This window comes from Mustela putorius, unplaced genomic scaffold, assembly GCF_011764305.1.
Source record: "Mustela putorius furo isolate JIRA1106 unplaced genomic scaffold, ASM1176430v1.1 tig00003869_pilon_pilon_pilon, whole genome shotgun sequence".
Classification (NCBI taxonomy): Eukaryota; Metazoa; Chordata; class Mammalia; order Carnivora; family Mustelidae; genus Mustela; species Mustela putorius.
The window spans coordinates 27,988,424-28,014,834 of record NW_025422021.1 but is presented as its reverse complement, the minus strand read 5'-3'; the positions used below and the strand labels follow the sequence as shown (position 1 = coordinate 28,014,834).

Sequence of the window (26,411 nt, the reverse complement as noted above, 5' to 3'; positions counted from 1 at the left end):
CATATATTAGTTTTTCCTCCAGGTAGAAATTAAATTAATTCCATATATATTTAACACAAATTAAATTAATTCCACATATTGTCTAACAAAGTCTTTTCCTAAATATGCATCTCTAGGCCTATTAGGAAGAAGTGAAATCAAGTTATTGAATCACTAGCATTTAAATGAATAGAACCGAATTGAAATGATATACTGTATTGCCATTAGGTAGCAGCACATAGTCTTCTGTAAAACACTGTCAGAAGGAACTCACGTAAACTTCAGCTGTCTGTGAACTCGCAACATAAAATAAATTTCTTACTGTGGGTTGTGGTAGAAAAAGAGATCTACAGTGCTATGTAAAATTCACAATTAATTTACAATTATGAATTAATTCACAGTTAAGAGGTAGAAGTTTCTAAAAGAGGTTATCTTTCTAAAAGGAAATGGCTTATCAGGACTGCAATGAAGGTTATAGGGAATTTTACAATTAAAGGCTTTACTTAATATTTTAGGCATAAAGGGTTAAAGTTCCTACAACTTAATATTGTATCTAAATATCTCATGTAATTTAAGATTTTCTTTTATAATATATATAAACATATATATAACACGTGAATTAGCCAGAAAGATACTAGGAGCAGAGAACAGGGGAAGTCAGAGGGTGGGTGGGAGGTTATCACCTTTGCACTTGACTTACATTGCTGGCCAGGTGCTTCTGGTTCTTGGCATGTGTCAGGGACATGGTGCTGGTAGGCAAGATGTAGCTGGTGGCTTTCACTTTATCCCAAGCCTCCTTGTACAGGTTCTGTAGGGGTTAAAAATTATCTTGTGAATACGGAAAAATGCATTCTGGTTGGCTCTTGAGGGGATCCTTCCTGTATCTGCCTTTTTCAGACACTCCTTAACACCTCATGATCTTCATACTCAGTAGGATCCAAGTATCCCTCAGTGAATAACAGGTTTAATGCCATGACTGTAATTCCACACTCCATTATTTTGTTCTCTACCGTAGTACTTATCACTGTTTGGCAGTTATCATGGGGTGATAAAGAACTTTTCTATATTTTGACCGCTGCAGTGACTACATGATTATGTATTTGTAAAGCCATAGTACACACACCACAGGGAGTGACTTTTACTGTACATAAATTAAAACAGTTTTTGATTCATTTCCCATAAGTCTAGGAAATTCTGAAGGATGAAAACCACTACTAAAATCTATTTATCCTTTCCTAGTTTTTTGTAGCTAGTGGGAGCTCAAAAAATATTCTCACTCCTAGGTATTTATTTACTCAAGAGAAATGAAAACTTACATATACACAAAAACCTATACTCAAATGTATATAGCAGCTCTATTCATAATTGTCAAAAACTAGAAACAACTCAGATGTCCTTTGACCTTGAATGGATCAACAATTGTGGTACATTCATGCAGCGGAATACTATTCTGCAATAAGAACAATAAACTACTAGTTTGTATGGCAATGTGTGTGTAGTGCATGCATTTTGCTAAGAGAAAGAGCCAGACCTGATAGCTACATCCTTCGTAATTTCATCTACATGACATTCTGGAAAAGGTTTTTAAAAGTTGTGTTTTTTTGTTTGTTTGTTTGTTTGTTTGTTGTTTTAACTGGTGCAGACAATATCTCTATGGATGTCTAGGGAGAGAAGGGAAGCAAGAGGCAAATTTTGAGGCGATAGAGAGGTTTTCAGTATTTTCATTGTGATGGTGAATACATGACTCTTTGCATTTGTTAAAAGCCAGAGAGGCACCTTGGTGGCTCAGTTGTTAAGCATCTGTCTTTGCCTCAGGTCATGATCCCAGGGTCATGATCCTGGGTCATGATCTCAGGGTCATGGGATTGAGGCCAGCATTGGGCTCCCTGCTTGCTGGGAAGACTACTTCTTCCTCCCCCACTCCCCCTGCTTGTGTCCCCCTCCCCCCCCCCTGTGTTTCTCTCTGTTAAATAAATAAATAAAATCTAAAAAAAAAAAAAAAAAAAAAGCCCATAGTACTTCGCCTGCCTGGATGTCTTGGTGGGTTCAGCATCTGCCTTCAGCTCAGGTCCTGATGAGCCCTGAGGGGGAGGGTGGGGTCCCTGCTCAGCTGGAAGTCTGCTTCTCCCTCTTCCTTTGCCCCTACTCCACAGATGCTATCTCATTCTTTCTCTCTCTCTCATATAAAATCTTTTTAAAAATATTTACTTATTTAACAGAGAGATAGAGCACAAGCAGGGGTAACAGCAGGTAGAGGGGGAAGCAGACTCCCCACTGAGCGAGAGCCTGAGCTTAACCTAGGGAGCCACACAGATGCCACTAAATAAAATTTAAAAAAAAAAAAAAAGAAAAAAAGCCATAGGGGCTTTACAGAGAATTCTAGTAGAGAATTGCTGGAATTCTCTACTATTTTTGCAATTTTTCTGTAAATCTAAAATGCTTTAAAAATGAAGTTTGAAAAATGTTTGTTGAATTAACCAGTTCAGAGGAGGAAAAAAAGGAGTGTCTTTGTAGGCTGTAAGCCAGTGGCCCCTGGCAAAGCCAGGCAAGGACGAGCTCAGGGTCAGTGTAGCATAGCTTTAACCCTACCCGCCTGCCGTAAGGGAACAGCAACTGAGTTTGTTCAACTGCTGGAGATGGTGCAATACTCCACTTGGGCTGGCTCAACTGGGACTAGGACTACTGGTAGGATAAAGGAGGAATCGGAAGGTTCCTGAAAAAACTGGAAAAACCTTTGGGGGTAAGGTGCCTATCCCAACTATTCCCTATCGTCTCTGAAGGAGAATAAAGACAAAGATGAAAAAAGGAACTCACGCTGCTATAAAGACTCTTCAGGTTCTTGGTTCTGTCGTAATCCACTGTTTCTAGAACAGTCGTGTATTTGTCCTTAATCTGATGGTAATTTTCTTTATATTTCACCTACACACACAAAAGATGGGTTATTCTTTCCCGCTCTTCGCAAGTGTGTAGAGCTAACAAGGACTCATCCTGAAAGAGCAGTATGAGGAAGACACACCTCACTGGCGTTGATGCCACTTTGAAGAGCAGTCACGTAAAGTGGGGTGTCCGTGACCAGGTTGTAGTTTTGCAGATTTTCTTTCCCTGCTGCCGTGTATTGCAGCTGTAAAGAAAAACAAGTCACCGGAAATGGTAAAATACAGGCCTGCCGTCAGCCTGGGCGGTTTGTGCCAACTTAGGTGGGCCTTTATTTACTTCTGGGCTTCTGCTTTAATAGTAACAGAGAAGCTGTCATTCTATATTCCTGCCGGCTCTGGATGGTTGTCAACATGAATACCTTGTCTCGACCCACAGTGGGGGCTGGCTCTTTGTCAGGTCCTCATCTTCATTTTGTTGTCTTTTCCATGCACGCACCCCATCCCTGACTGCGGTCCCTCAGGCTCAATATTCCCCTAACCTGCCCTGTCAGAGCCCAACCACATGCCGGGAAATTTTCCAAATACCTAGTTTTTACTTCAGAACTTATCTACCTAAGGTCCAAGCATGCATTTGCATTTTACTCCCTGCAAGTTAACCTTATCAACTTCAGCATAGCTGCTTGAGAGTGGTTCACTATGAAAACACCTCTCAGAAAGCTTTCTGTGAGAGACATCAAATACTTCAACCCCAGGAGAGACTAAAACTGAGAGGGCCCAATGCTACAGCAGGTCACCAGGAGAGGTTTTATTGGGCAGGGGGCCTTTGGTCGCCTTGGATCCTGTAACTTTTTCTGCCTGGCACAGGACTGGCCTGGCTGTCACCCCACAGAGAATACCACGGATTCCACTGATCCACAGGGAGCCAATCCTTCCAGGAAGAGCTCACCTGACTCTGGAGGTCATATGCTTTCTTGGCGTGGAGGATCTGAGGTGTATCCCAAACGTAGCATCCAATGCCTTTCAGCCAATTCAAGTCATCCTTATACACATTCTGAAAGAAAGAAGGGATGATAAAAGGTGACAGGGACTCACTGAATTTATAACTGGGCATTTTGATAATTTCCTATCAGCTGTTGGCTGTGCTCAGTGCTTAGTGGTCATAGGGTGGGCCTCTCAATAGCTGGAGGCCTGTAATGCCCTGACCTAAAGGAGTTTAGGAGGAGAGGAATAGCTAAGTGTATGCCTGTGTGAAAACAAGCTAAATATTTAACACAGGGGTCATTGGTGTAAGGTCTTCTTACACCAAAAAGTGGTTACTCATGTCACTGTTCTAAAAAGCAGCAAAATTTATGAATACGGGGACGAATGGAACATGGAGGGCATGGTCAAATGAAGCCTGTAACTAAGTCAAGCTGCAGAAAGGGCATCATACATCACTCAAGATTTCCTGAGCATTGCGGGCCCGTATAACGCTGGGTTCTTCCGGGAGAGACGTCCACTGATGGAAGAAGTGTTGGTATTCCAGGTCACTGAGGATGTACTGGCAGTGTTTAGCCAGTACGTGATTCATCATATCAATGGGGATGTGAACATTGGCTTTGGTGTCCTCGTAATCTCTTCTGTAGTTCAACTAAAGAGTCATAGTTTTAAAGACAAAAAGAAGAAAGGGATTCAAATGTTAATTATACAGACTGATCTCTTTTTGAGTCTTAGCTCTGGTATAGATCAGTACCTTTAGAATAAACAAAGATACTTGAATATGTTCTTCTTTTTCAATGTCCCATCCTTTCATAACACAGGGGTAAATAGTTACCTCGTTGCTTTCTCCTTTTTCCAAACATAGATACCTCACTGTGGGTTAGTGGAGGAGGAAGGGAAAGGGAGGAAGCCCAGGGCTAGCAAAGGTACACAAAGCTAACTTGAAGGAGTGGGGATAAATCTCAGGAAGGAGTCCATGCCTCTCTCAGCTAAAGAACATGTTACAAACATGCAGACTAACAGTACACTTAAGGGCCAAATCCTCTATGAAAGTGAGCTTTGCTTACCACACTCCTCATCTTTTGGAAATCCAGACAGTGAACCACACCAGGGAACTCACTGATTTCTTTTCCAGCCAGGTAGTGGCCCTTCTGCTTCTCATAGGTCTCTTTGTATTTAAGCTGTGAAGTAGGTACAGCATTGAGAATCACTGGGATTTTCTAACCAGCTCGCCAAGGAAGACTCTTAGACCCATGAGAGGAGAAACTGCTACTGACCTCACTGTTCACGTAGTCAGCATGCTTGGCTCCAACAATAGGAATGTAACGTTCATCCAAGGTATATCCGTAGGCCTTGGTTCCTTCCCATGCCCCTTTATACAGTATCTGGAATAAAGAAATATGTTGTCAACAAAAGTTTGTGGTCAACTTCCTTCAGATATTGCTAAAAAGAAAATGGTAAAACCACAACAAAATACTTATGTTGAAAGGCAAAGCTTATACCTTTATTAGAGCCATTATTGTGTCTACCTACTAAGGGTTTACTGCAAATTAAATCTACAGGCACTGAGGCATTTTATAACCAAGTCTAATGATATTTATAGTTCTAATAAAAGTAAAAATAAATGTTCACATAGGGAATCACCAAAAATTGTTTTCCATGGGGCATACACATATACACATGCTTCATACACACACATCATCCTTTGACTTAGATGAATTAAAATTTGGAGGGGAAGTCTTCCATTTGCTGGTTGGAGATATTCATACATGACTGCCAAAGAAAGACCAGCCTTTCCTCTCTTTTTCCTGTTTGCAGGTGCTCAGTCCTACCTACGCCTAGAGCTGCTATAAGTCCTGATACATTATTATCTATTTACTTGAATGTCTGTGCCTCTCATTTACATGGGCTCCTGACAGGCTTGTCTTATTAAACTTTAGCACCTTGGTGCTTTCTACAATGCCTGGCACATCACAGGAGCTCAAAAAAATACCAGCTGAATAAATGCTATTTCTAATACACAAGACAAGTTTATTTCTAATAAACAAGACTAAATATAATAATCTTATAAATTCAGTTGTTCACAAAATCAGCAAAAGATATGAATACTGACAAGAGCTTAAAATTAAGAATTGAGTTGTAAATCACATAAAATAAAACTTACAGTACTATAGAGCTTTCCCATGTCTTTGGAGTGGGTGATATACGGTGTATCTGGAGAAAATGTATACTTGCCCTTTATTCTTTTATTAAATGTTTCTTTGTATTTTATCTAAGGAGAGAAAACAAGACAAAACCAAACAAAACCTCTGGTTAATATAAATGTATATTTAAAGTTTCATAGTTTCTACCTAGCAAGATAATAATCAGTCTACATTTAGAGATTAAAAACTAAGGAACTGGTTGGATTTCAGTTCATTTTACCTAATAATTTGGACAAGAATATAGATATTTTCTGTAAGTGAGTACAGTATACTTCCTACTAGTGACTTTTAAGACATTCCCACCAAAGACAGTCTCATAGTTTCCCATCCCATTGTCCATTTTCTTACAAGCAGTTACCTGGAAGTAAGCAGATGTAATCAATGACAGACCACTAACTCCCCAGTCCATGCACATCATTATACATAAAACAAACTTACATCACTTTGATTGACTGAGTTAATCTTAGCCAAAACAACCGCTGGTGGGTCCACCACACTTGTAAAGTTAGGATAGTTGTCAAGAGCATCTTTCTTATATTTGATCTGTAAGGAAAAAGATGATTAAGACTGGTCTCCTTCCACTGTGTACCTGCCCCCACGCAGTAGGCAAGGGGGCCAGGCTTTAGGTCAGAACAGGCTTTGTGTACCTGGTTCACCATTTCCTGGTTCTTGGTAACCCTCACATAGTCCACAGAATCCAAGGGTATCCAGCCAATGCCACGGAGCCACTCCAGGTCAGCTTTGTAGACATTCTGAGAGTAGGAAGAGAAATACAATGCTGATGTAAATGACTGACACAGGGTTGCAGATAGTAGATTAGAAGTAACTTTTTCAGGAGCTTTTTAAGGGTTTCTCTTTAGCAACTCTTGCCTCATTGATTCAGTTATGATTTCACCTGTTCACCTGAAAAATATTTCTTTTTTTAAAAAGATTTTATTTATTTGACAGAGAGATAGAGGGTACAATCAGGCAGGGTGGCAGGCAGAGGGAGAGGGAGAAGCTCAGCAGAGAGCCTGATGTGGGGCTGGATCCCAGGACCCTGGGATCACCACCTGAGCCGAAGGCAAAGGCTTAATAATTAACCCACTGAGCCACACCGGGGCCCCCTGAAAAATATTTCCTGAGCCTGTAATTATGAGTGAGGTAGTGTGCTAGGTGATTTAAGGGCTAAGTATAAATGAGTCTAGTGTAAATGAAGTCCTTTATGAGGGGAGAGTGTAAGAGCTAGAACACCCCAGAGCTGTGGGAGTTATGGGCAGGGAGCCATTGTTTTCAGCAGTGAGCCTAAGAAAAGGTTTTACTGAGGAGGGTATAATTTTAGGTGGACTTATATTTAATTACTTAGAAATATGCAGGACATTCAGACTATATAAAGAAAGTGACATGACTAAATGCACACGTATTGTAGAGCAGGGGGACACATCCCTCCTGCCAAGCCTAGCTCTCCCCTCCACCACCTAGTGCCCGGATTCTCTCAGGCCAGCCTTCACCACCGACAGTGGGGCTGCTAATCTGATTAAAGGTCCACAACAGTCCTTCTGCCGCAGCAGCAGTGAGGTGGGATGTTCAAGTTCAGCGTCTGTGCTGCAGGCAGTCCTTGATTTCCTGCTCCCACTTGGTAATGAGAAGACCCAGCAGGGTTAGCTCCTGGGGGGCACCTGAGCATCACGTCGATGCACTGTGTTTCTGTTCCTTACCAATGGCTGGTGGCAGTTACAGGTCTTGACTTGGGCTTCACTGCAAGATGGCCTACGTCATGTTCCCTCTACCCTATATGCCTTTACCAAAAGTCTGTGTGAGGGATTCTGGGCCCTCATGTGGCTCGTCGGTACTCTGCTTCCCTTTTGCTTTGATTCCTTGCAATCAAGTCCTTCATAAATGCCTGAAGGAGTAAAACGCCTGGCCGAGCAAGAACAGGGCATTCCCGGGTCCTCGACTACACTATCCTCTAATATTGTTAAAAAACCCACTCACTCTCCATTCTCACCCCAAGCCAATTACCATTATTTTAAATCAACTGATAATTTTCCAGGCAGATGTGAGATGTTGCTGATGGCAAAGATACAAAAAAATTTTTTTTTCAATGACTTTGAAGGTTATTCAGACATACGTAGTAGGCAAAGCTGTCAGCCAGCCAGTCCCTGCTCCTGGGCTTTCTCTACTTCATATCCAGCACTAATTCTCTTCTGGGACCAAACTCAATATTTGTCTTGAAGTTCAGAAGCTTGGTGCTTCCAGAGTGTTGCTTATAATGCTCAGAGCATACGTTTCTAGATAATTAAGAAACGAAATCACTTACATCGCTCTGTAGGTCATAGGCCTTCCTCGCCTGGATGACATCATTTTGGTCAGGATGACATATCCACTGGTGCAGGTAATTACGGTAATCAATATCACTGACAAGCTCCTGCCCATGCTTGGCGGCCAACACCGACACCATATCAGCAGGTATATTGATCTTGGCCTTTGTTTTATGATAGTCCTCTTTGTACAGTCTGTCATTCTGAATCTGGCCAGCGTGCTCAAACCAAACCAATTTGGGATCATCTCTCATTGTTGGAACACCAACATAATGACCTCTCTGTTTTACATGCTCAGCTTTGTATTTCAGCTGGTAGGAGAAAAACAAAGACTGCATCAGTTTTGACAAGCACTCAAGGGAAAGAGGGGCTTGAAACCTCAGCAGATGCAGGCCTTCGGCATCTGCCTCTCTGAGAAGACATAATAAAAAGGACGAAAATAAATAAGTATAAAGAAATATCAATTTAAAAATAGAAAAACTATATTAGCTTTCTAATTCTGCCTATGTCTTATTTGAAAGCTCAGAGATCTTAAGGGAGTGAGGGAATTGAAGAAAGAGTAAAGCACTCAAAGTATAGCTCTTACAGAAAGCCCACAAAACAGGACAAAACTCCCGAAGCCCTCAGGGAGATCTAGAAGGGAACAGGTACTTCAGCCATCCTCAAGCCTGGCCGGGCCTGCTAGCCCCAGGCACACTCCAGCGTGCACTCATACCCGGGTAAATTACCTCGCTCTGAACGTCACTAGAGTGATGGGCGTGAACAAACGGTACTGCGTCTGGAGGCAAGATGTAACCCGTAGCTTTCTGCTTCTCCCAGCCTTCCTTGTAGAGATACTAAAAGACAGAGAGCCACAACAGAGGCTTACACAAAGCAGTCAGGATGGGACACTGGTCGTGTGCACCCCTGGCCCACAGTTCCACTATGGTCCTCTGCCCCCACACAGAGTACCAGGCATCGACTAAAACCCCTACCTGGTCCAGTATCCGGGCTGCCTCCTGGGCAGTGTGCAACAAGGGGGTTTCTGTGAGGGTGTATTTCGATTTGGTATCATTCCAATCTTTCCGGTATTTAATCTGGAAATGAGAGGCAAGAGGCTTGAGTTACTTGATGTTAAGAAAGCACAATGCCGTCCAAGCAAATGTTAGCATCATCCCAAAGATTACAACCCGTATCGCAGACGATGATCGCATGCTGAGCGAACGTAGGTGGGAAGCGTTAGAAATGACATTTCACGACTGGGCAATTTTAGAATGAGAACCATGTACTTACATCATTGAGGATCTCGCCACTTTGTTTTGCAGTCACGTAATCAACTCTGTCATCCACCGGAGTAAAGTTGAGAGTTTCTATTTTTGTGCGGTATTTTTTCTAGGGGAAAGAAAATACCCTTCAGATAGTTGCAGTTTCTGGTTCTGTCTGAGCTGAGAAAGAGGCACTAGATTTAAGGGTCTTTCTCTACTAGAAGTGTAGAGTGCCATATTTGAATAGTACCTTCTTGGCAATTTGGCCTTTTCCTTAGCATTTTATTTTTTAACAACTGAGTTGCCTTCTTATATCTCCCACAGATTTTAAAGTAGCAGGTTTGCTTAGCTACCAATCATGTACTGATTCATTCTGTATATCATGTTACAATCATGTACTGATTCATTCTGTATATCATGTTACTCCATACATGTCTTTCAACTGGACAAGCTTCTCCCAAACGTATCACCATTGCTGACAAAAGACGTTTTCCATTTATACAATTCCAAGCATCAGCTGGGTATACTGGATATTATCTTATGGATGTGGTCCCTGATGTGACAGGGACAGCAGAGGATTGTTTTGGGAAAGTGTATGTCCGGCTTAAATGACAGCAGTCGCAAGCAACTGTCCAAATTGCTGATGGGGAGTGAATGAGTTTTGGTTTGTATATTTTAATTCAGCCTCCCAGGAAATGCACTGAATGGCAGGGTAAAATCTTGGAATACCTCACTGAAGATATCCGCAGCATGTTTGGCGTGATTGACAGAAACGGAATCATTTGGCATCCACCCGATCCCACGTAACCATTCCAAGTCCGCCTTGTAGACAGCCTGTGGGAACAAGGCCGAGTGATTTCAGCAACTCTGGGCATAGGATGCTATTTATTCCACCCCTTGGTTTGATGGAGAAACACATAGAAGGATGACCTACTCAAGCAGCCAGGCAGGTAACAAGTAAATTCATTAGGAGGTCAAGTCATATAAAAACTGGGGTATCTATTTTCTATTTGAAGGGGGTTAGCCTCAATTCAGCTCCCGCCATTGTTGCCATGGGTGTAAAGCATGTTCAGAGATTCAGTCTCTGATTTTTTTCTAAAGAACTAAGAGATCTTAGACTTGTACTCCTAATTTCCTGATTTAAAAAATGCAGCAACTTAATTCAAAAATTTTAAACACTGTATTATTAACTAAAAAAGGTAATCTGTGCCTACATTCTTTCCACAGACTGCCAGCATTTTACTTATGATATGAACCTTTGTTGCTACTTAAATGCCATAAATAATATTTTCACAGCAGTTGTCTTTATACCATTAAAATTAACATTTGCACTCACACAACCATTTATTCCTTGATACAGAATCTAGATCTTTCACAGCTTTGCTGATTTTTGACACTGTACTATAAGGTCTAACTAAAACCAAATTCTTAGCTGTATAAAGACAGGAAGTGATGATACAAAAATTTAGGGATATCAACTTTCTGGAAGTCATGGCAAAATGAGAGAAGAGCTCGAACTAAAATGCAGCCCACTCACATCACTTTGCAGTTGGTAGGCTTTCTTGGCCTGAATCACATCATTCTGGTCAGGCATGCAGGTCCACTGGTGTAAGTAATTGCGGTAATCAATGTCGCTGACCAGGGTCTGGCAATTTTTAGAATGCACGATGGAAAGCATATCCACAGGGCTTTGGAACTTGGTCTTCCATTTGGCCCAGTGCAGCCGGTACTCTCTTTCATTCTGAATCTTGCCAGCTATGAGGGCCCAGCGGATCTTGTTGTCATCCCTTGCTGTGGGGGTCCCCACATAGTGTCCCTTCTGCTTCTCGTGGTCAAGCCTGTATTTATACTGGAGACAGAAAAACAAAGCAGATGGATCACAGTATGTACTCCCGATGTACCTAGGATCTTTGCTCAGAAACTGACAAGTCAAACAAGGCCACACTTACGTCACTGGCAATCTCCCTGGAGGCCTTGGCAGCCTGGATGGGGATGGCGTCCAGCCGTACGTCGCAACTCATCTTCATTTCATCCCAGTCCTCACGGTAAATTTTCTGAAGAGGGGATAAAATAGGGTACCATTTTGGATTCAGATGTACTGATAATTTCAAGGGTTCAAGTAGAATTACCATCAAAGCAGTCCAGTTTTGAAGTTCCAGAATCAGTTAAGAAGGGAATAGGTAAAAGAAGAATTCACCACCACACTACAGGAAGATGAAACTGTGTCTGGAGTCCAAAGAGCTGGGCTTGACCAGAGTTCTTTCTAATTCAAATCATGGCTTCTGTGTAGTTGTTCCTGGTTTATATAACAGGGCTTAGTGGCTCTTTGTACGGCTGTATTGCTAATATTGGGCTAAAGTGAAGGTCAGACATTAATAAGGATTACTGGATTGCTTTAATTCAGTAATTGAATTTATTCAACTTTAGAGTTCAACTCAATTTTGTAATCTTCAGAATTGTAAACTTTTTATATTTGTGGGGAGGTTTACCCCAGGATGGTTTCTTAGATCTTATGTGGTTGATGATAAATATTGTTTGGGAATGTTTGATGTTCCTTCTGAAGCACAGTTGGAGGTTAACAGCCCTTTTTAAAAAAAGTAGGCTCCACCACCAGCATGGAGCCCCATGTGGGACTGGAACTCATGATCCTGAGATCAACATGGGACCTGAGATCAAAAGTCAGATGCTTACCCAAATGAATTACCCAGGCGCTTCCACAGTAGCCATTTCTTTAAATGCAGCATGTTTTTATTTCGATAGAGAAGTTAATTAGGGTAGTGACTGAGGTACAGAAAGCTTTTCAATATATGTTCATATTTAAACAGGCACATTCTGTATTGACAATGTCAGACTCAGAAATCACAGTAATTTAAATGTATGATTCAGAAATACCAATCAATAAGGGAGCCTTAACAGTGCAGAAAGGAGAGATGAATTTTAATTATTAATGGTTTCATGGGCTTTGCATATATGAAATATGAGTGCTCATACAAATTTTGACCTTGTAAGTACAGATAAGTTTTGTATGAATTTTCACTCAAGTTTTTGTATGAATTTTGCTTGGTCCTATTAACAATAGACTTTTTTATACAAAAATCATATTCTCCACATTTCAATGTATTGGAGAATACTTAATGCAAACTTGTTATTATGTTATATAAAATCTTTTATTTTTACTTATTTAGTTTAATTTCATATATTGTGACACTATTTTAAATTATGTAATACATTTTTATTTATGTAGTCAAATATATTTTTTTGTTAAAAAAAAATCTGAGTTTGAGACCAAAATTAATCTACTAACTTTAAGAACATGGGTCAATTCCTCAATCACTTTAAGTTTCAACTTTCCCTTCTGATAAAAACAAAGTAACCTATTACTCATATGATTAGTTTGAAATTAAATGGGTCAAGTTAATGTGAATTGCTTGGTTACCTAGAAAATCGTATACAAGTATCCTGAAAAAGCTGTGTTTCCCAAATGACAGAAACAATTTTATATAGTGGATTTTATCAAGATTATTATAGTAATGGTAACACCATGTGTCAAAAAAAAAAAAAAGTACATTTTGGTTAGCATTCAAATAGGACACTTGATTTCTTCTAAAGCACAAGTCATTCTCATGAATGTCTTAATATCTAATATTTAAATGTCTAAAGTTTACAACTTTACTTCTGGCATAGCTTCAAATGTTAGTCCTGCTTACATCAAGATACCAACAGTAGGATTCTGGTATTTCCAGCTGAGAAATGTATCATGCAAAAGAGAGGACATGGGACTTTCCCCAATAGTCTGGCCAAAGAGGCCTCTGGATTGAAAAGAAGAGGTTGAGGAGTCTGCTTATGCTGCAGTGAGGAATGGGCTGCCTCTCCCACCAGCCAGCTGGTGATGAGATAGCCCTGCACCGTGCTATTCTTGTCTGAGAAAAATATTATCAGTGCTCCAAATTTTATTTTCTTCCCATCTCTCGGAAAAATAAAGCCCATTACAACAGAGTTGATGAGTGTAGTTTGGCACATGGTGAGGAGTCTTTGCTGGGCAGCTTCCTTCCCTCTCAGAGGTTTGTTATTTTCTGAAAGATGGGAAATTCCAAACCATGGTAAACTAGGTTTACCTGCTCTAAGGCAGTAGCCTTCTCCTAGGTTCATATTTATACCACACACAAGAAGTCTCCGTGATCCGCAGAGACAACACCTTTCTTGAGCTTTCTTAAATTGTGTGACTAACCATAGAATTCTTTCATTTTATCTAATGACTTTTAAGTTCATTCTCTTCCTTTTTCCAGACATAATGATTTATCCTGCAAATAATAATAATTTTGACTTTTAAATCCAGTATTTATCTTTCATTCTTACTCTTCTGTAATTATTTTGGCCTGAGTGAGGAGCTTATTCACTTAGCTTGAAGTTCCAGCAAATATTAAATAATGGTGATGTCAGTGGGCATCTTTGTTTTAGTCCGAGCTTGAGTGAGAAGATTAACTTACTGAGGATGAGCCTGGCCTTTGATTTGAGATTTATTCTTTTAGACACATCAAGATGATATTCATTTATTCTTATTTTACTAGGACTTTATTTTTTAAAAATAAGAGTGGATATTGGATTTGGTTACATGCGTCTTTTCAAATCTAGTAAGATGAATGTGTGATTTTTCTTTTTTGTTCTGTAACATTATTAGGTTTCTGAATATGGAACCCTCTTGGCATTCATGGAAGAATCCTAGTTGTCTCCCTATCGTATTTATGCACTAGTGAATTTTATTTGTTAGTATTTTATTTAAGATTTTCCTCATTATTGGTCTACAGTTTTCCTTTGTGGAATTATCTTCGACAAGCTTTAGTAATTGTGATGGCTTTCCTTCTTTCATTAGGCTCTATGCTAGTCTGATTATTTCATGAAGTTATGGAAGAATTCTCCTATGAAATCATCTGGATGACCCTGACATCTGAGAGTAGGAAGGAGAATCTGCAATAATTTTTAATGTCTTGCTTAATTTGCTTGCTTAATTGCTTAATTTCTTGCTGTATATTTTTCTGGGGTCATTTTGGTAATTTATGATTTCCTCGAAAATTCCCTCTAGATCCTGGTATTAAAATTAATTTGTACAAAGTTTTTTGTTTTTGTTTTATAAAGTTTTTTCATTTTTTAAAAAAATATTTTATTTATTTATTTGACAGAGAGAGACAGTGAGAGAGGAAATGCAAGCAGGGGGAGTGGGAGAGGCAGAAGCAAGCCTCCCACCAAGCAGGAAGCCAGACGCAGGGCTCAATCCCAGGACCCTGGGATCATGACCTCAGCTGAAGGCAGACGCTTAACGACTGACTGAGCCATGCAGGCGCCCCTAATTTCTATAAAGTCTTGCAAAGAATTCTGATCATGATTTTTTGTCGTCCGTCATTATGCCCCTTTCTTGTTCATGTGTCTGTTTATCTATGTCTCTTTCCACTTTCTCATCCTTATTCCCTCTCCCTTCTCTCATGTTGACATTGGCTCACCAGTAACTGGCCTTTCTGGGTGACTCTGAGCCAGGGATCTGCTCCTCTCCTCACTTCTGGTCAAAGGGTTGATGGTGACACATCTTCCCTGGCCCCACCCAGTCAATCCTTCCTCTCTTGCCTATGAAGAGTTTCCTAGGGGTATCATAGCACCAACCGGGTGACTTTCCAAACAGGAAGGGGGTCTGTTGAGGTACTTACATTGCTCACATTAAGAGCATTAGCTCTAGCGAGATTAATTTCAGGTGTATCTGGCATTATGTGGATGGAAGTTTTATCCTTGTCCCAAACTTCTCTGTACTTTGGCTATGGAAAAAAAAAAAAAAAACCCACAATAACAAAATTACTTTGTAGTTTGTAATGCTGCTAGTTCCAGTGTACAACTTTCAACTTTTCTGATCCAAAATTTTTTCATATTAAGAAAAAAAAACATAAAAGGTTTTCACATAAGTTGCTCAAATGTAGTACGAAATTGGTATTAATATCTTTTTCATTTGAAATTCATAAATAACAAGAACACAATTCCATCAACATTACATATTAAAATCTTTGCTTTCATCAACATTCTTCTCCTACAAATAGCTTGCCAGGTTAATTATTTATCAGTCACTTATAAGCATGAGTTAGTTTTAACATATGGGGACAAGGGGACTTACAATACTAATGTTTTCAGCATTCGACTTAGCAAGGACAACTTCAGGTGTGTCGACAACACTTGTGTACTTGAGGCTCACTACAGGTGTACGGTAGACACTGTCTCGTAGGATCTTCTGGGCATTTTGGACCCTCAGCAATTCAGGAGACCCTTCGGGCATCCAGCCAATGCCACGAAGCCACTCCAGGTCAGCCTTATAGATGGCCTGGGAAGCAAAACAAAGCAAGGTAGAAGTGGGTTTTGTTGTTTGTTTGTTTTTAGTAAAGTAAGAAAGCAGTTTTATGTTCTATTTTATGTCTCACAAACAGTAATTAAAATTGAGCAATGACCTCACAAACACAATTCCTCATATGCACAGCAGTGTTCCAGTCTGCTTTGTTTTCTGTGGCAGGGGCACCTGTGCACACCGTAAAAAGCAGAAATGATGCAGAAGGCGCTCTCTCTGTGGGATGCTTGAATCTCTCTGTGGGATTCTGAATACTTTAGTAACATACTGGCTCAGGTGGACTTTTAAAGCAATAATAAATGACTGAAAGAAGGCATTCATTCTACACGAGAAATAAATATCCTGATGGAATCCATGATTTCCAACAAAATGAACAGGCAGAAAATATGAATAAGTCTAAAAATACATTAGGTAAACGAATGTAACACCACATTGTGAAGAATACCCTATTAAGGAAACTAGTGAGTTTGGATCATGCTGCTGACCTTTGACATTAATTTCAAGGAAGTAGTCCTGTCATTCTTCCATTGAGGGACCCTGTGAATCCTCATGTTTATGAAACTACAAACACTGCACACATTAAGGGATCTGTAGAAAAATTCTGGCAGCACCAATAACAGTACAATAACAGTAAAAAAGAAAACTTTCTCAATAGCAGTAAGACAGGCAATCAGTAAACCTGAAAGGGTTTATGCAGGGAGAGTTGTATTTTTCCAAGTCCTAGAAGGAAGGACCAGGGAAAACTGTGGAACGCTTTCTTCCTGGACAACAGCTCACTACTCAGACCCCTCGGTGGGCACTCTCTGCACAAGCCAGCGACTTACATCACTCTGCAGGTCATAGGCTTTCCTGGCTTGGATCACATCATTCTGGTCGGGAAAGCAAGACCAGTGGTGCAGGTACTGGCGATAGTCCACATCACTTGCTAATGCCTGGCCTTCTTTGGCAGCGTTGATGGACACCATGTCCACTGGGATGGAGATGTTGGCCTTGTGGTCATTGTAGGCCTTTTTGTATAGCCTGTCATTTTGCATCTTTAACACATTTGCCGCCCAAACCAGTTTAGGATCTTCCTTGGCATTGCGACATCCGATATAATGGCCTTTCTGTTTCTCGTAAGCAGTCTTGTACAGATACTGGTATATGTGAACAGAAGAAAGAAGAGTCATTTTTTTCAAACTCACTTTGTCTAAATAGCCTGCTCCAAATAACTCCATCTCCCTTAGATTAGCTTCTCTTGGTTACTGTTTTTCTTAAATCCATACTATATGTTTTATGATTCTTAATACATTGGCTTGCCTTCTATGTCCATATGCGTGAAGACAGTGTGAGGACTTCTAAGGCAAGTCCTGTGCTTTGGGATTATCCCCAGTATAGGCGTATCTAGTGTTTCCCAAACTTCAGTCACTGTCTACCACCTTCATGCTTTAGGTTATCTACTAGATTCTTTGTTTAAATAAATTTTAGAGTGTAAACTTAGAAAGATTTTTACTTTAAAATGTATAATCCTATTTAAATGGAAAAAAATCAGTATTTTTCCATCACACATAAATACAAATGTATAGTATTTTAAAATTTCTTGTCCATCAACTATATATAGTTATGTCAGGAACAATTTATGTATGCTGTACTTTAAGAAACAACAGAACTCTTTGTACCCACTGCTTTTTTATAAGTGCTTGTAGAATACGTGATCATGAGACGATACCAAAAAAAAAAAAAAAAAAAATCTGTGCTGAGATGAGAACAGCTGAACCCAGTGCTGATTCAAAAGGGTCATCAAACTGTTGTCAAAGTTATTCTTGAATCTGAGATTTCAAAACAAGACACTAATCCCGACGCTCTCCATTCTACTTAAGTGTATTACTGGGGAATTAAGTTAAAGATTAGAAAAGTATTAACTTCCATGGGTCGTCTATTAGTTAGTGCTCGTTAAGGCTGGGAAAGGAGGAGCTCTCACATCACTGGCGATATCCCTGGAAGCCCGGGCGTGCTGAATTGGTATGGCATCTTCCCGCAGGTCATAACCAGTCATCTTGACATCTTCCCAAGCTTGCTTATATTGTTTCTGCCAAGAGAGGTTGCAATGCCACAGTTAATCTGAAGAGGGAGCCACTGAGTCAGCATTACTGACGGTTTTAAGGAAATCTCTTAAGATACATTGAAAATTAGCCTCCTCTTAAGATTTATAAGTAGGCTGGTTTCATATTGAAATTAAGTTTCAGTAAAGTTTTAATGAAATTTAATAAAGTTCTTTTTTTTTTCAAGAGAGAAATTAGGAGACAATAAAGCATGTGAAAATGAGAAAAATATATCTCGTTTGGCTTTAAAAGGAAAAAAATCACTGATGGGCCACTAAAAAGAGAACCCAATACTACTATACTTGCATATATATGTTTTTATGTTGTGTTTTTTGTGAAACCAGTGGATTTTTCCTTCCCACAAAGATAGGGACACACATACCTATTTATATACACACATGCATAACATGTGTGCCTATGCACGTGTGTGTGTGCACATGGCACTTAGCATTAGTTTAAAGACTAGGGGAAAAAAAGGAATGGTAGGGAAATGCCTTTGGCTAAATTCCCTCTGGAGTATATCAACTTTAGTTTCAGTTAGGCAAAAAATACTGTGTAAAGCAAGTGGATGTGTAGTTCCTTACATCACTGATCTGTATGGCATTGATCTTGGACTGCAGCATCACTGGAGTGTCAGCTGGCACATTCACATTCGCCTTCTCTCTTTCCCAGGCATCACGATATAATGGCTGGTAATAAGGGGGGGGGGGGGGGGAAGGATGGCTGATAAGTAAATAAGTCAATTACTACATGAATAAAATTATGGGTACAACTAAAGGTTCTCTTTGGATATTCTCAGACACAAATGTAGATCATTTTGTTTTCATTTGTGCAGATTTTTTTTTGTTTTTCTGTTGAGTAGGCTCCATGTCCAGTGTGGAGCCCAACACAGGGCTTGAACTCATGACCCCAAGGTCAAGATCTGTGCTGAGATCAAAAGTCAGATGCTCAACAGACTGAGCCACCCAGGCACCCCTTCGTTTGTGTTTTTCCTTAAAAGATGCCAATAGTGACATCAACAAGAAGAATATATTGATATGTGATAAAATATAAATGGAAAATGAGTCACAAATATGGTAGTAAAATGATCCTTTTTCATTAAGTCACTAGTAACTCTCTGGCAGGTAAACCCACATCTCAGGTAACTACAATAATTCACATCACTAATCGAGTCCTGGCTTTCTTGGTCCAAATAACTATCATAATATCTAATACTGGGGCCACCCCTGGACATTTCAACTTACCTCATGATTGAAAAGCAATAAAAAGGTGGCAGTTTTGTGACCATGGTATTAACTGGTGGACTTGCATGATAAGCAAGACCTCAAAATATATTCAAAGTGTGTATCAGAGTCTGTGGAATATAAAGAGCCTACCACACATATGGTGACCAAAGAGTCATCCAAGTAAATGAAATGTGAATTAGTACTTGATTGAGTATATGAAATTCTATCTGGATACACAAATGTTCAAAGTTCTAATGCTGGTATCAGCAGTTTAAAGTCCACAGTCAAAATTCTTATGGAAACTTCTTCAATATGTCCAAACGTATCATCAACCCAGTTTACCTCACTGATCTGTACAGCATTGATCTTTGCCCGGATGACTTCAGGGGTATCGACAATGCTGGTGAATTTGAAGTCCTCAGGTTTTATACGATACAACCTCTCATTCAGGAGGTTCTGGGCATTCTTCACTCTCATCACTTCCACAGAACCCTCTGGCAACCATCCTATACCCTTCAACCATTCCAGGTCTGACTTGTACACGTTCTGCATGAAGGAAAGGACCACAGAGTACCCAAGAGTCAAAAATGTGAGAGCACAATGCCAGCAGACCACACACTCCCTCTATTCAAATCAGCTGGGTGGCCAAACCCATGAAATAGAAGAATCAACATTAAATATTAATGTTTGGGTATTACATCCCTGGCACGCATCACTGGGAGAAGTTCACAATATCCTACAGGAATTGGAGCAGTGCTGACAAGGGTCACTTGTGGGATGACAGATAGCAATGGCACATAATTTTGTTTTTATACAAGGTTGAGCTTCTGTGCTCGCCATTTGAAATCTGCCCTTTTTTATACTACTGAGAATAATATCTGTAAGAATTTGGGAAAATAATGTCTTTAGATATATGTACAATGAGGAAAAGATATATACTTTTATCTGTATATACCCCTCTATATAAAAACACAAACATATACATATACATTTTTCCTACATGTGCCAGATAAATTTGAAATCCAACATTTCCTTATGCTCACATTAGCTTCAGAAATTTAGCTATCCAATCAGGCAAATGTAATGGGTTTAAACAACTGGAACTAAAATTTTATATCTAATTACATAGACTAGGAGAGTGATTTTTTTTTTTTTTTGTCTTCATGAAAAAGGCCTAGCCACATGAGAAGGAATCCTTGGTAAGACAGAAAATGTTCCACAATTATTCTACTACGATGAAATGTACAGATTATGTTAGGTTCTATTAAGATTACCACTTAAATTTTGTCCCTAGAGAATACACCACGATGATATACAGATACATCTCCCCAAGATCCTGGTGATGATATACGTACATCGCTCTGCAGTTCGTAGGCCTTCTTAGCCTGGATCACATCATTCTGATCTGGCAAACATGTCCACTGGTGCAGATAATTGCGATAATCAACATCGCTAACCAGGACCTGACATTTCTTGGCCTGAACAATCGACATCATGTCCAATGGCGTATTGTGAATTCCTTTAGACTTCTCATAAGCTTTCTTGTATTCTCTGTCACTCTGGATCTTGGCAGCATGTATAGACCATACCAGTTTGGGGTCATCTTGCAGGGTGCGGAAACCCACATGGTGGCCCAGTTGCTTACGGTAACCTTCTTTGTATTTGTACTAAGGTTGTGAAGAATCAGATAAAAAGACATATGAAAATAACATAGTAAGAGGACTTTTTATTGTTTTCAGAATATTCTTCTCACTTTAATAAAAATTTATTTCAACACTGGCAGTCATTACATAATTCAGTTCACTTTAAGGAAAATGGATAGGGCCATTTTAGGTAGTTTGATAGAGAACTTGAGTAAAGCAGGAGGAAATAGTATGGTACCTTGATAGGTAGTTTGATAGAGAGCATGAGTAAATCAGGAGGGAAATAGTATGGTGAATAAGAGTAATTACAAAAAAAATCATAGTTGACATTTACTGAGCAATTACTATATGCCAGACACTATTATGAGTGCTTCAAATGTTTTAGGTTGATTCATGTGAGATCACTTAAATTTTTAAAAATAGTTGCATAGCAGCAAGTACAATCTCATTTAATCTTCACAACATCTCTGTGAAGTACATACTATTATTATCACATATTTCAGATGTGGAAAATAAGACACAGTGGGTGTAATCATGGTCTCCAAAGTTGCCTAGAAAGTGGAATATTAAGTCAGATGGTCCCCCAAGAGTACTAACAATCCCTCAGACAGGAAAAGGCTATTTGTGTGGTTTTAGAGACAGATTTAAAAAAAGGTGTGTATTTCACAGGAATGGAAAGCAATGTTGCTGGTTTGAATCAGATGACAACAAAAGGCCTGGGGACAAGAGTTTCCATCTTGCCCACACCTGTCATAAGTATCTTAGTACTAGAGTAAGATAGTGTCTATTTCTTTTCTATATTTGGATAACACAGAATAGTTAGGACAAAAGAGGGGGAGAGAGAGCTGGGAATAAGGCAGATACTATAGATTGGCTATTGTTTTTAGAGATAAATATGATAAATAAAAGGGAAGAAACAGGTGGATACAGGACATAAAAAATAGAGGAAAACCCAGAGAAGGGGAACAGGGTTGCTTAAAGATTTGGAGCTGGAGGTGGGAGGTAGGGAGCTTGGTAGAACAATTATTTTGACTAAGTTTTTTTTTTTTTTTTAAAGATTTTATTTATTTATTTGACAGAGAGAAATCACAAGTAGATGGAGAGGCAGGCAGAGAGAGAGAGGGAAGCAGGCTCCCCGCTGAGCAGAGAGCCCGATGTGGGACTCGATCCCAGGACCCTGAGATCATGACCTGAGCCGAAGGCAGAGGCTTTAACCCACTGAGCCACCCAGGCGTCCCATTTTGACTAAGTTTTTAAGTTGCTATTAAATGAACTTCAAAAGGTTACTGAGAGCATTACACATAAGCCTCTAGTATAAAATCTTATATATGTAATGTGATTTCAGTCTTAAGTCTCATATGAAACTTTCAAATATGATCTACATTTATGAAGAATACCATAAATAATTGAGGGATAAAATGACACTGGTCACAATCAAATATATTGATTCCTGAATTTTCCCAAGAATTTTGCATAGATTCTTCATGTTTTCTTACTTCTACTTAGAAATGACTTAGAAATCATTTATACATGTACCTCATCTATACTAACCTTAATGGGCTTCATTCCATTTTAATGTATTTAAAAAGAGAAAGTTCATAGTGCAAAACAAAATGAAATTTTTTACATAGATTTTTAAAACCCCCCAATTTAAAAAAAATACTACATTTGTTGTAAGAAGAGAAAAAACACAAGGAAATAGAGGCTGTACCTCACTGGCAATTTCTCTGGAGGCTTTGGCTTGTTTGATTTCAATAGCATCTGCTCTTAAGTCATAGCCCTTCTGCTTGGTCTCATTCCAGTCTTTTTGGTAAAGTTTCTATTGAAGGAAAACACAGGTTTACAAAACTTGAAAATAAGTCAATATACTCAAAGTACTAAAAAAATGAATCATATGACTTGATCTAAATGAAGACAGCATAAGGAAAAACAGTGATTTCTGAGTTCTTCTTCTGGTTGTTGGCTATCTCCTTTATGTAATGCAGGATACTTCTGACCAAAGTTTTAAAGCTAAACTTGTAGATCTACTAAATGTTTGAATATTTGTCTTCATCACAATATGGTACACATCTGAAAATACCCCACCACATAACACATGGAAACTAAGAATCAACTGTGAAGCTAGAAAACCTTCATCAAGATACCATGAAAGGTCCAGTGAGATTTAATTTTTCCTAATGTTGTCTTCTGACTTTTCAGGGGTCCCTGCTAAAGGGAAGTGACATAGATATTTATATGTACCTTACTCTTTGGATAGGATTTAAAACTGTCCTTTTGCTTTTCTAATGGCTTGAAATGTCAAACAAGACACTTCTGGATCAATCAAAAATCTATAAAGATAGAAGAAACCATTACATCATAATCCCTCAAGAGAAATTTAACTAGGGATTCCATTATTCTCCATTCATATATGATGAAAGAGTTGTGGACACTGGATATAGAACAATGCTTTCAAGACTGAAGGGAGGACCCCAGTAAGATTCAGACATCCCAATTCTTTGCAGTCCTGGGACTCAGCCATGAATCTAAACTAATGTTTAAAGGAGAGAATTTCCATTCATACTGCATCGGGAATGGGAGCTAAGGAGAAAACGTGTAGCACCAATAGCTGTACAAATCTCTAAGATAGGTAATTTGTCATTATACCACCCCCGGGCTGACATGTATTGTCCTATAAAGGCATTTACACTTCATATTTATGCTACTTACATTGCTGATTTGCATGGCATTTATTTGGGCCTGCAGCATGATTGGCGTGTCAGAAGGAATGGTGATATTGGTTTTATCTTTATTCCATGCATCTTGATATAGTTTCTGTGAAAAGAAGGGAAATACTACATTAATAGTGGCTATCTGAAACATTAAGCCTCAGAAACTAACCTGGAGAAATTCTTTTAATGTTTGTGATGGTAACTATGTGTTAAGGCCACAGCACCCAAATATTTAGTCAGATGTCATTATAGATGTCTCTGTGAAGATAGTTTTCTGATGAGATAGACAAGGTTACCAGCAGACTTTGGTAAAGCAGAGTACCCTTTGTAGTGTGGTGGGCCTTGTCCAGTCAGCTGAAAGCCTTCAGAGAAAAAAGTCTGACCTCCGCGGAGCAAGAAGGAACTTGGCCAGCAGACTGTCTTTGTTGTTGAGCTATGACTCTTCCTTAGGTTTCCAGCCTATTCCGCAGCCTATAGATGCACCAGCCTCCAGAATCATATGGCCCAATTCCATAAAATAAATCTCTTTTGTGTGTGTGTGTGTGTGTGTGTAGACACACATACAGTCTATAGACCTATGTACATCTCTCATATACATATATATACATATATGCATAGTACACACATACACACACACCCACACACACACACCCCTGTATCTATATATACCTATATCGCCTGTTGGCTTTATTTCTCTGGAGCACCCTGACCAATACGTTATACCATTTAAAATGCAGCACTATGCTACGGGTTTTAGAATTTAATAGGAGTTAAAGAAGTATTTGTTCTACTTTGCCTGGGCCTATACCAAACTAGCCAACAGATTCTTAGAGTTGCTCCCGTCACTCTAAATCTTCCAAAAGGCGCTGCCCACGTGCTCGGTTTGGATGACGTCATCTGAGAACAGAGTCCCACAGAAGGCACGGCTGGTGATAGGATGGTTCTCACCTCACTTATTTGCAGAGAGTTGGTTTTTGCCAGGACAACATCCGGCGTGTCAACAATGGACGTGAACTTCAAGGCTTCTGGCCGCGTTCTATAAAGTCTTTCATTTACCAGGTCTTGGGCATTCTTCACCCTGTTCATTTCTACAGAGTCCTCCGGCATCCAGCCAATGCCACGCAGCCACTCCAGGTCTGCCTTATACACGCTCTACAAAGGTTTGAGACAAATAATGTTCCCTGGTTAGACACACCACCTCATAATTGAAAAGTAAAGTCTGTGGGAGTGAGGGACTGATAAGCACAGGACATGGTGCTTCCCAAAAAGTAGGAGCTGAGATTTTATAGGACTCAGGGGTTTTAGTTTTGATGACAGAGTCATCTGTAAAAGCATACTTACATGTACTAGCTGTGAAGGGTGCTAAAATGGTATAATGCTGAATTTCATAATTATTTGACATTTCCAAAAAAGTTATAGAACTGAAAGCATTTTTAAAGGAAATTTTGTTGAATCTCATTCCATTTTATTCCTACAGTAATTGACTGTAGGAAACTCTGTTTAGTGTATTGGCTGTAGTACAGTAGCGGCAGATACTTTAAAAATACTGATAATTAATGTACGTCTGCAATCTATTTTCCCTGCCAGAAAGTACAGATGAAAGGAAGAAAACAGTCTGGCATCTAGGCCAGGGGATACAAGACATGGCCTAAGTGAGGTTCTTCATCTATATTCTTGGATTCCCAGGACATAACCCCTAACTATGGATTATGTATTAAACAACAGGAGTGGTGCCCTCCTAGGGGTGTGCAGTGCACACAATCCATGAGTCTATCCACAGAAGGGTCCACAGAGGCACTGTCTGGACAACTAATCAACCTACATCCTCTTACTCCATCTTCCCCAAAGTCTGTGTTACGTACGTCACTCTGCAGTTCATAGGCCTTCTTTGCTTGGATGATGTCGTTCTGATCAGGTAAGCACGTCCAGTGATGCAGGTAATTTCGATAATCAACGTCACTGACCAAAGTCTGAGACTGCTTGGCCATCACAATGCCTAACATGTCCACTGGGCTACTGAATTTGGTCTTCCACTTCTGGAATTCCTTCTTGTATTCCCTTTCGCTTTGAATCTTCCCTGCATGTATGGCACACATAATCTTGGGGTCATCTTCAATGCTCTGTGCTCCAATGTGGTGGCCTTTCTGTCTCTCATATGCTTCTTTGTATTTGTACTAAAATGAGAGAAATATAGGTTTAAAACCCAATTTTAAGAGGGTTTTTAGAAACCCAATTTTAAGAGGCATACGCATGCTGACAACTACAGAAAACATGAATACCCACAAGCAAATGGGTAAGAATTTCATATGGCAAACATTTTGGCATCTCTGCATAACTTTAAACTCTTTTACACTTTTGTAAGCATAACTGTAGTATATTCACATATCTTCACTGGTGTAGCCCTTAGCTACAATTCCAAACTGTGCTATTCTTTTCTGCAACAACAAAGGGACAAAGTCTTAGAAAGTAGGAAGCAGGAGTGGGGGACACACGTGGAAACAATTGAGAAATGTGTCCCACTAGCCTCACAGAGACCATTCAACCATGTGACACCGAAGAGGGCTGGATGGAGAGAACTTACGTCACTGGCGATGTCCCGTGAGGCCTTGGCACTTTTGATGGGAATGGCATCAGCCCTCAGATCATAGTCCTTCATCTTGGATTCATCCCATCCCTTGGTGTAAAGTTTCTAGGCGGAGGGTAATACACAACAGAAAAATAAAAGTGTTTTGGAAAAGTTAATAGGCCAATTCCAGACAAGAAATTGTAAGGTGGAAAAAGTATTTTAATGAA

The 26,411-nt window shown here is 39.7% G+C and overlaps 1 protein-coding gene across 25 annotated transcripts in view; it reads right to left on the bottom strand.

The window, feature by feature from the left end:
* NEB (nebulin) overlaps window positions 1-26,411 on the bottom strand; it is a 207,739-nt gene that overhangs the window by 66,431 nt on the left and 114,897 nt on the right. For all 25 annotated transcript variants that reach the window (XM_013051923.2, XM_004743838.3, XM_004743843.3 and 22 more), the window contains 29 exons: window positions 26,200-26,307; window positions 25,481-25,792; window positions 24,567-24,770; window positions 23,617-23,721; window positions 22,619-22,726; window positions 20,620-20,931; window positions 19,607-19,810; window positions 18,623-18,727; window positions 17,918-18,025; window positions 16,782-17,093; window positions 15,733-15,936; window positions 15,278-15,382; window positions 11,531-11,635; window positions 11,119-11,430; window positions 10,311-10,415; window positions 9,610-9,708; window positions 9,312-9,413; window positions 9,066-9,173; window positions 8,337-8,648; window positions 6,685-6,789; window positions 6,476-6,580; window positions 5,998-6,105; window positions 5,111-5,218; window positions 4,901-5,014; window positions 4,288-4,485; window positions 3,802-3,906; window positions 2,996-3,100; window positions 2,794-2,898; window positions 680-787 (listed from right to left, as the gene is read on the bottom strand). In XM_013051923.2, coding sequence (XP_012907377.2) covers window positions 680-787; window positions 2,794-2,898; window positions 2,996-3,100; window positions 3,802-3,906; window positions 4,288-4,485; window positions 4,901-5,014; window positions 5,111-5,218; window positions 5,998-6,105; window positions 6,476-6,580; window positions 6,685-6,789; window positions 8,337-8,648; window positions 9,066-9,173; window positions 9,312-9,413; window positions 9,610-9,708; window positions 10,311-10,415; window positions 11,119-11,430; window positions 11,531-11,635; window positions 15,278-15,382; window positions 15,733-15,936; window positions 16,782-17,093; window positions 17,918-18,025; window positions 18,623-18,727; window positions 19,607-19,810; window positions 20,620-20,931; window positions 22,619-22,726; window positions 23,617-23,721; window positions 24,567-24,770; window positions 25,481-25,792; window positions 26,200-26,307 — 4,491 coding nt within the window. The remainder of the gene's footprint in view (window positions 1-679; window positions 788-2,793; window positions 2,899-2,995; window positions 3,101-3,801; window positions 3,907-4,287; window positions 4,486-4,900; window positions 5,015-5,110; window positions 5,219-5,997; window positions 6,106-6,475; window positions 6,581-6,684; window positions 6,790-8,336; window positions 8,649-9,065; window positions 9,174-9,311; window positions 9,414-9,609; window positions 9,709-10,310; window positions 10,416-11,118; window positions 11,431-11,530; window positions 11,636-15,277; window positions 15,383-15,732; window positions 15,937-16,781; window positions 17,094-17,917; window positions 18,026-18,622; window positions 18,728-19,606; window positions 19,811-20,619; window positions 20,932-22,618; window positions 22,727-23,616; window positions 23,722-24,566; window positions 24,771-25,480; window positions 25,793-26,199; window positions 26,308-26,411) is intronic.